Genomic DNA, 13966 nt, shown 5'->3' with positions numbered 1-13966 from the left:
GTGAGCCACCAGCTCCCAGCTCAAAAATGACGTTTCTTTTCCAAACTTAGGGGCTTCTAAGGGTTGTCCTGGGTTTATTAGAGGCCCTGGGTAACTGTTTCACAGTCACAGCAAAGAGACACCAGAGATGTGCGATGTGGAATGTAATTCTTACATGTATTCTGTCCCCATTTCAGTCCAAATAAGCCAGTATTCACGTCCCCTCTCTATAATAACAGCGCCAACATTATGGAGCTTAAATCCCACGATCTAGGCCACCAAACTATTAGGAGGCAATGTTGGGATTTGAACCCAGACTCATCAGGCGTCAGAGTTTATGGCCTCCCCCTCATAGTGCAAACCGAAGCAGTTCTCTCTCCTTCTCCTATGTCCTTACACCCAAAGACTGGCTCAGGGCTATGTTTATCGCCACATCCGTTTCTTCTAACAAACCCCTAATCCTGCTTCACAACCCACTTATAACTGAGTCTCCCAAAAGGAGGCGGCATCATTAGACCAGTGTCTTGGCCTAAGGTAGAGTAATCCAGTTGCCTTGAAGAAGCTTTCCACTCTCAGAATATTCCCAGAATTGAGGTATAGGTTTGACTTAAAAAATCAAAGAAGACTTTGGGAAGGGAAGAGAAAAAATGGAGGAACAAAGGATAAACACATGCGGCAGTGGCTCTCCCTAGACACTACACTGGAAATGAACTGTACAAGCTGTGGGTCGGGACAGGAGGAAGAAACTGGAAGAAAGCAAGTGCGGGGTGATATTGCCCCAAAAGAAATGTACTCTTTACCTGACTCATGTAACTGTAACCCCTCTGTACATAATAACAATCAAAAATTTAAAGAAGTGAAAGAGGAAACTTACAAAGCCATAGTAACAAAAACAGCACAAACACAAGCCAATAGAACATATCAAAAGATCCCCACACGGCTACAGCCAGCTGATTTTCAACAAAGCGATTACAAACATACATCAGATCACAATAGCCAAGAGATGGGAACAACCCAGATGCCCTACTACAGATGAATGGATACAAACACTCATACACGCAATGGAATTCTGCGTAGCCAACAGACAAGATAAAATAATGGCATTCGCTGCAAAGTGGATGAAACTAGAGCAAATCATGTTGAGTGAGGTAAGTCAAGACCAAAGAAACAAAAGGCACATGGTCTCCTTGATATTCAGATATTAGACATTAGACCCAAACAGTACAAGAACGATGACTCAATATTTGGGTACCCAAGGTTATGGACATGGTCTTGGAGATATAAACCTAACTACATAGACATACAAATCTATGATGGGATATATACTCTATAGGCATGATGTTTTATTATGTCTATAATAAAATGTATCTATGACATACAAACCCTCAGCTTAATTTTAATTATGTTCTAAAATCTATGTGCCAGTGATTGCATATAGAGATTCCCTTCCTGAATACTTGTTTGTTAAACATGACATTTGCCATATGATGTAAAAATCAGTGTTAATAAAGCCTTTCAAAAAGAAAAAACAGGGCCGGGAGTTTGGCCTAGCGGTTAAAGTGCTTGCCTAGCATGCATGAAGACCCGGGTTCGATTCCTTGGTACCACATACATAGAAAAAAGCCAGAAGTGGTGCTGAGGCTCAAGTGGTAGAGCTCTAGCCTTGAGAAAGTCCAAGGACAGTGCTCAGGCCCTGAGCTCAAGCCCAGGACTGGCAAAAAAAAACATACATCAGAGAAAAGATGGCCTCTTGTAAAACTTGATATCCATCTACCTCTCTCTCCCTGTACAAAACTTAATTCAAGCCAGCCACTGATAGCTCACACCTAGCCACTCAGAAGGCTGAGATCTAGAAGACTGAGGTTAGAGTCTAAGCAGAAAAAGCCAGTAGTGGACGTATGGCTCAAGTGGTAGAGCACCAGCCTTGAATGGAAAAGCTAAGGGAAAGCATCAGGTTCTGAGTTCAAGCCTCAGTACTGGCACTAAAACAGCAGGGTGGGGGAGTAATCAAGTATAACCAAGAAGGTCATGAATGGCCTTTCCCCGATCTTAGCCTCTTGAGTTGCTAGGTTTACAAGCGTGAGCCCCCAGCACCCAGCTATCTTATTAGAATGGTGAGACAGATGAATGTTTCTCTCCACAGGGAATAGATGCCTTCCACCCCCATCCTTCCTCTCCTCACCGAAATCCTGGCTAAGTATCATACAACACAGGCTCTTCTGCCCCCTAGTGCTCAAACGCTTTCTCCACACACATCACTTTCGGGTGCCTTGTTAAAGTTAAATGTCCTTTTTTGGATCAATTAGCCATACAGGGAGATTTCATGCTAACAAGTCCACGTATGTGTGGCAATATTTAGCAATCATCATCCCCTCCTTTACCATTCTCCTCTTCACCTCCCTTCCAGTCTGGTCAAGTTCCCTTATTTCCTTTTGCCTGGCTGAAGAAGAAATGGCGCAATTCTCTCTGCCTCCTAATGAGACATCTAAGTCCTCTTTTTTATGAGGCAGAGTGAAGTCAGGCAGGGAAGGGGTCTGGGGTGGTTTGTCATGGGAGGGGGCGGGATGGAAGAGGAGAAGTGGCTCTTTATGCAGAGATGGCCTCTTACCTTTAGTTACAGGAGAAGGGGATATGAACCGAATCATGTCAACCCACAGGGTGCCATGAGATCACAGGTTCTCTCTCTTACAGGGTATGCTTGGGGAGGGGGAGAGGGAAGGGAGACAGTTCACTGAGGTCTACAGAAAGGACAGTTTTCTGGCATTTTTCAGGATATGGCTGTCTAGCAAGGAGATGAGGGTTTTCAGCTGAAGTCATTTTCCATGACAGGATACACGCCCTATCCCAGGGGCTCCACATCCTCTCCAGAACATACACACACAAACACACACACACACACACACACACACACACACACACACACACACACACACCAGCCTTGACTTCCTGCTGGAAAATTGCTTGTGCCCTAAGCCATGAGACTCTCCTGGACAGGTGTCCCCACCCCCTCCCCTACATCCTCTGTCCCCACTGCCTCAGGGTCGGAGGCCCCCCTGTAGTGATGGAATTTTCTGCACATAGTACCCATTCTCCCTGTGCCTCCGGGAAATGGCATTTATGCGGCCATATTTGATAAAGAGACCTAGGACTCTGTACCTAGAGCTCAAAGAAACCTAGAACTCAGCATGTAGAGCTCATATATGGGGACAGCAAGAGGCCTGGGGAGGACAATCCCAGGCCTTGCACTGCCTGGTGCCCAGTGTGGAGATAGATAGGGTGTTCTGGAAGGCAAGAGCCAGGCCCCGGCCTGGGCTGGGCAAGAGGGGACATGCTTTGTCCCAGGCTTGATTACCTGTTCTTGGGGCCACCAGGGGTTGGTTTCCTTGGAGAATGAGAGAAAGGGAATTTGTGAGTTTCAACAGATCTGCCCCCCCCCACATTGTCTGGACTCTGGCTTGCAGTGTCTCCATTTCAGAGATGATGGCACTCGGTCATGGCAGCATTTTCTTGAGTCCTTTCTGCTGAGCTGGCACTGGCACTTTGGGCTTTTCCCTCCCATCCCAAGCCAGGGGTGACCTTCAGGCTTTATGTGCACAGAGGTGACTTGAAAGAAGCTTCTAGAAGTAGACAAGCTTCCAGGACAGCAGAGGGCAGCAGGAGACAGCAGGACCACAGGGGAAAGCAGAGTTAGATGGGCCCAGAGGCAGACAAGCTGAAGGATTTAGTGGGGTGAAAATGGCTCCCAGCAGCTCCATATCTCTGTCTAGAACAGAACATGGCTTCCTTTCAAATCTGCTGAACTTTTTTCACTGTATTCTTTTTTGGGGTTTTTTTGGGGGGAGGGCGGGTACTAGGGATCCAACCCAGAACATTGTACTTGCTAGGCAAGTGTGTTGGCCCTGAGCTACATCCCAGCCCATCTGCTGAAATTGGATCTTGGTTACTTATCTGGACATCTACCCAGCAGCCCCATATCTCCAAAGCCAGCATCCTGAAAATCATGCCTGGCTCTGCTCCCCTTCCACAAGCCCCTGGGAATGCTTCTCAACACTCTCTGGTGCCACACCTATCTGTCCACCCTGTGCCTTCCCTAGAACCAGAACTGGGTCATTATCTCCAGCCTAGAGGCATCCCCACCCGGTCCCCTCTCCAGTCAGCCAGTGAAGGAAGAATTGGTGTTTTTCTTTTGGTGGATTTCTCTCCCTCCCTCTCCCTCTCTTTCCCTCTCTCTCATCTGCCCTGAGGCTTGAACTCAGGGCCTGGGTTTTTTTTACTGAAGGCTAGTGCTCTACCACTTTAAGCCACAGCTCCACTTCCAGTTTTCTGGTAGTTAATTGGAGATAAGAATCTCAGCCTCTTTCCTGACTGGGCTGGCTTCCAACCATGATCCTCAGATAGCTCCTAAGTAAGTTGGAGTACAGGCATAAGCCACCTGGCTTTCTTTTCCTTTCTCTTCTTTTAACTGGACCTGGGCACTGACCTTTAGCTTTTAAGCTCAAGGTTGGCACTTTACAACTTGAGTCACAAGTCCACTTCTGGCAATGGGGGATAAGAGTCTCACACACTTTTCTGCCAAGGATGGCTTTGAACCACAATCCTTGGATCTCAAGCTCCTGAATTGCTACAAAGACAGGTACACGCCACTGACTCCTGGTTGATGGACTGTTCTTGAACTTGAGTCCTTGTGTCCCTCCACCACTGCCACCTTCCCCTGGGTTCCGGGGTCCCTCTGCTGGCCTCCAGCATCAGCAGATCTACGGGGCCTGCACTTCTCAGCCAGCTGCTGACTTTCCACCTACTCCGGCTTCTAAATACCAGACACTGAGGCATTGCAGCGTGGGGGTGAGAGGCAGTGCAGGGTGGGGGTGAGATTCGCACTTCCTTCTTGGGGTCCCTACCTGCATGGGTGTTCATTTTCCACCCCACCCACTCCTCTCTTGGCCTGCTCAAGGGGACGTGCTACAAAGGTTGGCCAGGTTCAAGCAAAGAAGAGGGTTTGTGTCACACACAAGCACCTCGCTATCAAGAGGGGGGCATACATGCCCCTTTCCTGTTTCAGCAAAACCTGCAGATACTGCGAGGCTCAGGAGATACGCTCTGCCTGAGCTCAGGCTTGTAAAGCACTCCTTCCCTATCTGTGCTTGCTTCTCTGCACCCTGGCCATGGTGCACGGGCAACAATTAGAAGATGGCATGCCTGGGTGCCAGGGATTTCCAGCATTCTCCCGACCTCAGGCCTCTGGGGAAGTCTCCTCCCTTCTCCCCCAAGGATGTGAGGCCCAGCCTGAGCTTTTCAGAACGCACAGCCAAGAGAAGCCTCCAAGATAACTAAATGCTCAGAGTAGGAACTAGCAGATTAGCCAGGTTGGGGGGCAGGGGGAGTAACTCAGGAGGAGGTTGCAGGAGGATCCTGAGTTTCAGGACAGCCTAGGCTACAGGCTATAGACCTTGGGTCAAAAAATAAATGATATTTTTTTCTGTTTGAGGATTTTTTGTTTTGTTTTGTTTTTGCCAGTGTTAGGCCTTGAACTCTGGGCCTGGGCACTGTCCCTGAGCTCTTCAGCGCAAGGCTATAGCACTCTACCACTTTGAGCCACAAAGCCACTTCCAGTCTTCTGGTGGTTAATTGGAGATAACAGCCTCATGGACTTTAGTGCCAGGGCTGGCTTTGAACCTCAAACCTCAGATCTCAGGCTCCTGAATGGCTAGGAGTACAGGTGTGAGCCACCAGCACCCGGCTAATAATACAATTTTGAAAGAAAAGAGAAAGAATAGGAGAAGGGAAGGGAAGGGAAATGAAAGAGAAAAGGGAAAAGAATGAATGGAAAGGAAAGGACAAAGAAAGGAGAGGAACAGAAAGAAAGAGACAAGGGGAGGGATGGAGGGAGGAGGACAGGAGGAAGAGAAGGAGGAGGAGGAGGAGGAGGAGGAGGAGGAGGAGGAGGAAAAACTGGCTGCTTGCTCTGGTCCTGCCCCACTCTCTCTGCATCCTGATCAGATAAATCTAGAAGCAGCTGTTCACTCATGCAAAACAAGGAAGAAAAGTAAATATCATAGAAGGGGGCTGCACCTCCAGACATGCCAGACCTTCTGGCCCTCTCCCTCAGCTCTGATATCAGAGAAAGACAGGGAGAGTCTAGCTGCCACTCATAGAACTGAGCCCTCAGTACCTGCCAGGCCTCTCCTAGGGCTTACTTAGTTCCAGGCCAGTGGGAGGATTTGGAGGCCAGGTTCAGCACTCTGTTATTTGGGAATGACCATTTCCCTTCTATGGACCAGAATCCAAGGTGTGGTGAAGACAGAAGGACAAGTGAAGGGGTCAGGCCTAGAACCTGGTTCTTCCTGAATCCAAACTCCAACCTTACCCTCAACATCTACCTGGTCAGGCATTGGGTGTGAGGATGTGTAAGGCTGGGGTGTCCATTGCTGAGGATAGCTGGAAAGTGAGGCAGAGAATCACACTGGCCGTGCTTCCCCTCACCATTGCCCATTTTAGTCTGCTTCCTCTGGAAGCCACCTCGGAGATAAACATTTCAGTGTAATGTCAGGAACCCATGGCTCATGCCTGTACTACCAGCTACCCTGGAGCCTGAGATCTTAGGATCAAGGAGGCAATCTTATGTCCAATTAACCATGCAAAAAAGCCAGAAGTGGAGCTGTAGCTCAAGTGGTAGAGTGCTAGCCTTGAGTGACAATGCTCAGGGATAGTGCCCAGGCCCTGAGTTCAAACCCCAGTTGTGGCACAGATAAACAGAGATTATTTGCAGATATGCAAATGCTCTGCTTGCATAATGACTCCAGGCTATAAGCACTTATAAGTGGATTGGGAAAGTGAGACAGGGATGCCGGAAGGTGCATGAAGAACTAAGTTATCATTGTGGGCAGATGGAACTCTGTGAAGCAATAGAAAGCAAAGGTGTGCAAGGGGACAGGCTCCCTGCAACAGCAGCAGCAGAAGCAGCACACCAGCCTGCTCTGCAAACTTCCATACTCTCCCTCTGATCCCTGCACAACACAATGACAAGTTGAGAGCAGATGGGAATAGAGAGTTCTGGGGCCAGAGCTCCCCTGATGACATTGATGATTATATATCTGCATACAAGTCAGAGGGACATCTAAAGGTCTCCATCCAAAAACCATATCTTTTTCTCTCACACCCTGGTGGGGACTTGGATTAAACTAGAAGTTTTCTAAGTGGAGCTGGGACATGATCCAATCAAAATATGCAAGTGCTCCCATCCGCTGGGGATGAGGGTCAGGAAACAGGAGTAGCTAAGGGGCCTTCCTGTGTCCTCCAGGAGACCTGGGAACCCACACTGAGGTTCTGAGAACCAGATCGTTCAGGTCCCCAAGAGAGAACAGGGAATTTAAGTCTGGAGGCTACTCCTCCACAAATTGGGGATGAGAAGAGATGGGTAAAACAATGTCCAGGAAACACTAGGACAGGTGAGGTCTTCCTGCTGGGCTCAGCTCAGGAACACAAGGGCCCTGAACCCATAGGCAGAACCCTGGTAATGGAACTGGCTGAGAGTGGAGAGGTCAAGAATTCCCAACTCACTTTTCCATTCATCAGCGTCATTTGTCTGCCTGTTCATCTTCTCTTTCATCTCCTGGATCTACAAACAAAACCCAAGTCCTGGGTCCTAGATGATCTTTATCCTGCTCCATCATAGAGTGGCTCAGTCACTGGAGATAAGTGAGGCACTGGGCCCCCATGGCTGTCTTCCCTGGAAGGCCTCCTCTAACCCCTAATGTCCTTGGACAACTCCTCAAGCCCTGTCCCTCTCCCTCCCCTACCTCCTGCCACACTAGCTGCAGAACCAGTAATTTCTAAAAGAAACCACTGGAATGTGCTGGGATCCCTTAGGGGCACTGACAGACATTGTAGAGAAGTAATGCTGAAAAGAGCTGAAAAGCATGTGGAGCCCTTCAGCATTTCCTTCCTAAGAAGTGTCTCACTCAAAGGGGGCCCAGGAACGTCTTCCCTGGATGGTTTTGGGGAAGTCCAGAAATCAGTCCCTGCTCACAGGTGAGGCCCTGACACTGAGCGAATCAAGAACGTTTACAGGTGAGGGCTGAGAAGGCCTCGGAGTCCACACAGCGGTGAAACCCTCGTCTTGAGTGAATGACCCAGCCTGGCTCTGGAGAGAAAGAGGGGCGCGGTGGAAGGCGGGCAGAGGGGTGATGGCCCAGGGGTGTCACAGGGCAAAGGCAGCCCGTGCTCCCGACATCCCTCACAGACGTTGAAGAGGGACCCTCGATTGCCTGGGAAGGAGGAGAGAAGCTTTAGGTATGTGTGTAAAGTAAACGCACCTGGAGAGCCTCTCGAGACCATTTTGGATGCTCTCTACCATTGCACAGGGCGCTTTCGACACAGCCTGGCCTACAAGCTCCATGGATCATTTTCCAGTCCTCTTTTCTACAAAACCAGGCTCCCCTTCCCGTCTCTTCTCTTCTTTGGCTGCACGTTCTCCTTCCCCGCCTCTCCCTCCCACCTGCTTTGCAAGAAAGACAAAGTGAACGCCTTCCCCTTGGTGGCCACACACACATCGCGCATGCGCCTCCTAAGCCCCGCCCCCTCACCTGGCGGGTCGTCCGCCTTTCCGCCGCTTACCAACATGGCGTCCCTGGCAACAGCCCTTTTCCTGTTCGGACCGGAAGTTGCCGCGCCTGACGTCATCAGCGGGCGACGGCAGTCCGCGTGGTCGGGGGAGGCCCCACGTGGAACTGTAAAGTTTGGGAACTTTCTGGGGGGGCCATGGACACCCCGCTGAGGCGCAGCCGGCGGCTGGGAGGCCTGAATCCTGAGTCGATAGAGAAGGTCTCCTCCGTCTCCAAGGCGAGACGGGCTCTCGTGCCGTTCGAGACGACCGCGGAAGACGAGCAGGAGCCCGGGTCCCCAGTGAGAGCGCCGCAGAGCGGCCTGGCGTCTCCCCCTCCTCAGCCGGAAACCAGCCCGGGATCGCCCAGTCCGCCGCACCAGGCAGACTCGGGGTCCCCCCAGAGGCACTCAGAGCCGAGCCAAGGGCCCCTACAGCGTCCGCAAGATGGAGTCCTGGAGTCGCCTCCGAGTCAGCCAGAGCCAAGGCCTGAATCCCCCCGACGTGCGGAATCCCCGAAGACCTCCCAGGACTCGGAGGCGGCCGAGGATCAGGAGGCGCAGACCTCGAAGTCTCCCCCTGGTCAGCCGCAGCCGGGACCCCGCTCTCCAGAACCTCGCCCCGGTCAGCAAGCTCCAGGTCCTGAGCCTTCGCAGCCGCAGCGGGAGCTGACACTCCAGGCTCCCGGCCCCCCGGAGCATCATCAGAACCCTCGAGAGCCACCTGCGGCCGGGCAGACGGTGACAGGCAGCCCGGGTACCAAGAAGAGGAAGGGGTCTTCAGCCCAGACCCCTGTGTCCAAAATACTGAAGAAAGAGGAGGAGGAACTTCCCGTGATCCCGAAGGGAAAACCCAAATCTGGGCGTGTGTGGAAGGACCGCTCCAAGAAGAGGTGAAGTAGGGGGCATGGGTGGAGGTGCTGTCCTCTGTGTGGGGAGCCTTGTCATTGATAGGGTGCAGTCCTAGGGCTGGAGAGAGCGCATGTCAGGGAGAGAACAAACTGGTGATCATTATGAAAATGGCTAAATGTGGCTCACACCTGTCATCCTAGCTACAGCCTGGCTGAGATGTGAGGATCACAGTTCAAAGCCACTTTGGGCAGGAAAGTCCCTATGACTTTTATCTCCAATTAGTCACCCAAAAAGCTGGAAGTGGAATGATAGAGTGGTAGAGTGCCAACCTTGAGCAAAAAAAATGTCAAGGAACAGCCCTGAGTTCAAACCCCAGAACCTGCATACAATAAACGTTAAAAAGCTTCCTGGGCTGTCGGGGTGGAGTCCTTCAAATGTCATTTTGGTGACATAGCCTCCTTGCAGACCCTATGGACCTGTCACCTTAGTCCCTCTTCATTCAGCAGATATGTACCCTTGTCTGCAGAGGCAGGTAAAACCATTCATTACTCCTTAAAAGCCAAGGTCTTCATACACTGTTACCTGTTAAAATAAAAAGTATTAGCAAGGCCGGGAGTTTGGCCTGGTGGTAAGAGTGCTTGTGTAGCAAGCACAATTCCTCAGTACCACATATATAGAAAAAAGCTGGAAATGGTGCTGTGGCTTCAGTGGTAGAGCGCTAGGCTTGAAAAAGCCCAAGGACAGTGCTCAGGCCCTGAGTTCAAGGCCCAGTACTGGCAAAAAAAAAAGTATTAGCAAGCACCAATAATATGAGAACCTTCAATAAGAACTGGCCAGATTGAGAGACTTTCAGCACAAACACCACTTATTATTTATTGTGTTTACCTGTACTCCAGCCCTGGGAGCAGTTACTACTATTATTCCTGTTTTACATCTGAGGAGACGGGCTCAAGGAGGCTAGCAGTTCCAGGTGTGGATGCCTATCATCTGAGCTATTAGGGAGACAGAGGCATAAGAGTCCAGAGAGTTCAAAGCCAGCCAGGGCAAAGTTAGTGAGGCCCTGTGTCAAAAACAAAATAAGCTGAGCACTGGTGGCTCTCATACCTGCAATACTAGCTACTCATTCTATTGTACTCTTAAAAGCTACCATATCTCCATTAACCTGAGATGACACTTGAATGACTTGCTATGCATTACCAATCAGATTTTGAAGCTGCAGTGATGAGAAGTGTAACCCTGAGCCACCCCATCCTGGCAGGTCACAGGGAGAACAGCAGGGCCATGAGGGGCCTGGTGGAACCAGACAAGGAGGTTAGTTCACTTGGAAAGAGGGTAGGGAACGAGTTAAGAGAAAGCCAGGCGTACTAGGAGTGGATTGATGCCCAGGAGGGGAGAAAAGAGGAGTGACAGCTGGAGTGGGGAGAGGCCTCCAATCAGGCTGACCAGGAAGCAGGATAACCTGTCCCAGCTCCCCACCTGTCCGACCCTGCCCTCACAAAGAATCCCATGTCCTCTTGGGGTGCTGAGACTCACAGGCTGCTTGCCTGAGATCACATAGAAACCAGGGACTTCTTATTTAGCATCTCTAAGCCTTGGTTTGCTCCTTTGTGACATGGGGAGAACCAGAGGGCTGACTGCCAGGACAACAGAAGGAGAGTTCAGCTGCCTTCTGGGGAGTAGAGCACCAAGGTAGGGTGAGCTGAGGACACAGGCAGCAGCCCACAAGCCCTGCAAGCAACCCTGTCGCCATCAGGTTCTCCCAGATGGTCCAGGACAAGCCCCTGCGCACCTCCTGGCAGCGGAAGATGAAGGAACGGCAGGAGAAGAAACTGGCCAAGGACTTTGCCCGGCACCTGGAGGAGGAGAAGGAGAAGCGCCGGCAGGTGAGGGTCTGGCATGGCCAAGGCCAGAGCTCCAGGGGCTGAGTGCAGGGCTGCTGGACCAGACCCAGATCCGGGGAGGAGCAGAAGCCCCTGAGGCCTCTGGTTCTGGGTCAGGCAGGAGGCCTTCTTTTATCTGGACCCCAGTTTTACTGTTGTCATTCAAGGAATGGCCTTCACCCCCACATGTGGGTGCTCCCCACACCTTTCTTCCGGATGACTCCGTCATCCCTCTCAGAGCCACAGATGTGTCATTAGAGCCCACCATGTCAGCCAGGGCCTCTGTGTGGGAGAGAGAAGGACATTCAGCAAACCATACCTGGAAGAACTGGGGTGGTGTGACTTGGGCCAGGTTTATCCATCCAAGGATACTGGCACTTCTTGTCGCCTTCCAGTACAGGGGGAGTAGGGACTAGACTCCTGTGAGTTGTCCCAGGCTCATGGTCCCAGCCTGGCCACTGAGAAATAGGGTGGAGAAGTTACTTGGCCATCCACCCCTTGCTTCAAGTCACCCCAGGTCAGCCTGGGGTTGAGTGTGGGTACCCTTTGTCTGAAGGCATCCTGTCTGAGCTCACCCCATCCCAGCCTTGCATGCTTGCGCATCATGGCTCGGGGAAAGGGCAAATGGGGTGAAGGAAAGCCCAGCCCTTCTCTCTTACCAGTAGGAGGGCTCTTTATACAGGTATGTGTTCATGGATGCATGTTCTCACTGAATCCCAGCCCCTCTGCGGCTGTCTGTGCCTACTTTCTGATACAGTGAGGAACTTTACACCATGGTGGTGAGACACCAGGCCCACAGCATGGATTACTCCCCTGGCCCATTTGCAGGCCTCTGTGCTCACATCAGCAAGAGCAAGGGAAAGGGAAGGCCTTCTTCCCTTCCCTGAAAATTAGGCCAGCTCGCACCCTGCTGGGGCCTGACCGGCCAGGGCAAGCTCAACTGCCAGCCTAGCCCCTCTCTCCTGTGCCTTCCAGGAGAAGAAACAGCGCCGGGCCGAGAACATCAAACGCCGCCTGGAGAATGAGCGGAAAGCAGAGATCGTCCAGGTGGTGAGTATCCCCCCACTCCATTAGGGTACAGACCACCGCCACGTGCACAAGGCACCCTGCCCCCACGTGGCCTATTCTTGCTTCAGCCCGGGTCACTGCAGGGTGTACTGCCTTTCCCCAGGGATCAGGGGGAAAAGGCACACTAACATTTGTCCCTTCTCTGCCCCAGATCCGAAACCCTGCCAAGATCAAGCGGGCAAAGAAGAAGCAACTGCGCACCATTGCAAAGAGGGACACGCTGGCCCTGCTGCAGAAGCAGCCGCCCCAGCGGCCCACGGCCCATGTCTGAAGCCATGTCTGACAGAGGGCACTGCCAGAACCAGAACTCTAGCCCTGGGGTGGAGGCGTCAGGCTGGATGGGGCACCTGGGCCCAAAGGAAGTGAGCATCCCTGTTGGGTCCCCGTCCTTCTCCACGTGCCTTTAGACCAAGGACAGCACGTTCTTGTTGCTTAGTGGCCGCTGATGTGGAGTGTTGGCGTCCAGCCCAAACCAGAGGCCTGCACTCAGAAACCGCCTCCTGCGCAGCACTGGGACGTGATCTTCTCATCAGGGAGTCTGTAGGAAAAAGGCCTCTCAGTTCCTCTCAGCCTACTGCACACTGCAGAATCCCCCACGATCAGACAGCATTCCTGGGCAGTCCACAGTGGAAGCATTTATTGAATGCCTGTTGCATACAGGTCCATCAGTGGGCACCAGGGAAAACAAACACACTTAAGTCCCTGTCCTCAGGGAGCTTCCATTCTGATGGGACCCATAATAAAGAAGTAAAATGCATGGCCTTGGGTGTTGAGATGGGGATGGTGTGCGGTGGGCACATAGCTGATGCTTCATAGCTGGTTTGCTGAGCACCTGCTGTAGCTGGGCCCAGGCTGGCACAGGCAGTGACCCTGGCCTTCAGCAGCCCCAGCCCTCAGTGGCCAGGAGAATTTGTCATCCCTGCCTTCCCAGAAACAGTCCACCACCAAACCAAGTTGAACTGATGAACAGTCCACGAAGTGCAGAGCAGAGATGCACTGCTCTCCACTCCAGCAGCAGGTAGAGGAAATAGGCTTGGTGCTGTGCAAGAGCCGAGACTGAGAAGTCCCCCTCTAGACAAGAGTGTTCATGCTGTTGCTGGGCAGTTGAACAGTTTAGGCAGTCATTGCCAAAAGCCCTGAGCCTGCCTGCCTGCCAGCACCGGGACCAGCCCATCCACCCTAAAGATTAGGTGGTAGTTGGGTGCCCATGGCTCACTCCTGTTACTCAGGAGGCTGAAATCTAAGGGTCACACTTCAAAATGAGCCCAGGCAGGTCACCTGTGAGACTTATCTCCAATTCACCACCAAAAGTCAGAAGAGAAGCTGTGGCTGAAATGGCAGAACACCAGCCATGAGCAAAAAAGATCAGGGACAGTCCCCAAGCCCTAGTACAGGGGACCATTTAAGTATCTGGTGCCTAAGTTAGCTTGGTAGCTACATGAAGATAGTGGACTGCTTAACCCTTCCAATTTGCTCCTGAGATCTCTGCTACCAGGTGAACCCCTCGCCCCCCTTCCACCGTCATCTGGAAACAGGCTCTGGACAGTGACCATGGACTCTGCTCCCTGGCTTGAGAAGTCCATTGAGAT

The 13966-nt window shown here is 51.7% G+C and overlaps 1 protein-coding gene across 1 annotated transcript; it reads left to right on the top strand.

Moving 5' to 3' along the window:
* The first annotated feature begins 8661 nt into the window (after positions 1–8661).
* On the top strand, positions 8662–13134 carry Ccdc86 (coiled-coil domain containing 86). Its single transcript, XM_090347592.1, has 4 exons — positions 8662–9470; positions 11183–11312; positions 12285–12359; positions 12529–13134. The coding sequence occupies exons 1-4, from the start codon at positions 8737–8739 to the stop codon at positions 12646–12648; spliced, it is 1059 nt and encodes a 352-aa protein (XP_090203718.1). The 5' UTR covers positions 8662–8736; the 3' UTR covers positions 12649–13134.
* Positions 13135–13966: the final 832 nt, after the last annotated feature.

Source organism: Megascapheus bottae, chromosome 16 (genome assembly GCF_031878675.1).
Source record: "Megascapheus bottae isolate mThoBot1 chromosome 16, mThoBot2.hap1, whole genome shotgun sequence".
Classification (NCBI taxonomy): Eukaryota; Metazoa; Chordata; class Mammalia; order Rodentia; family Geomyidae; genus Megascapheus; species Megascapheus bottae.
This window is presented reverse-complemented; position numbering and strand designations above follow the sequence as displayed.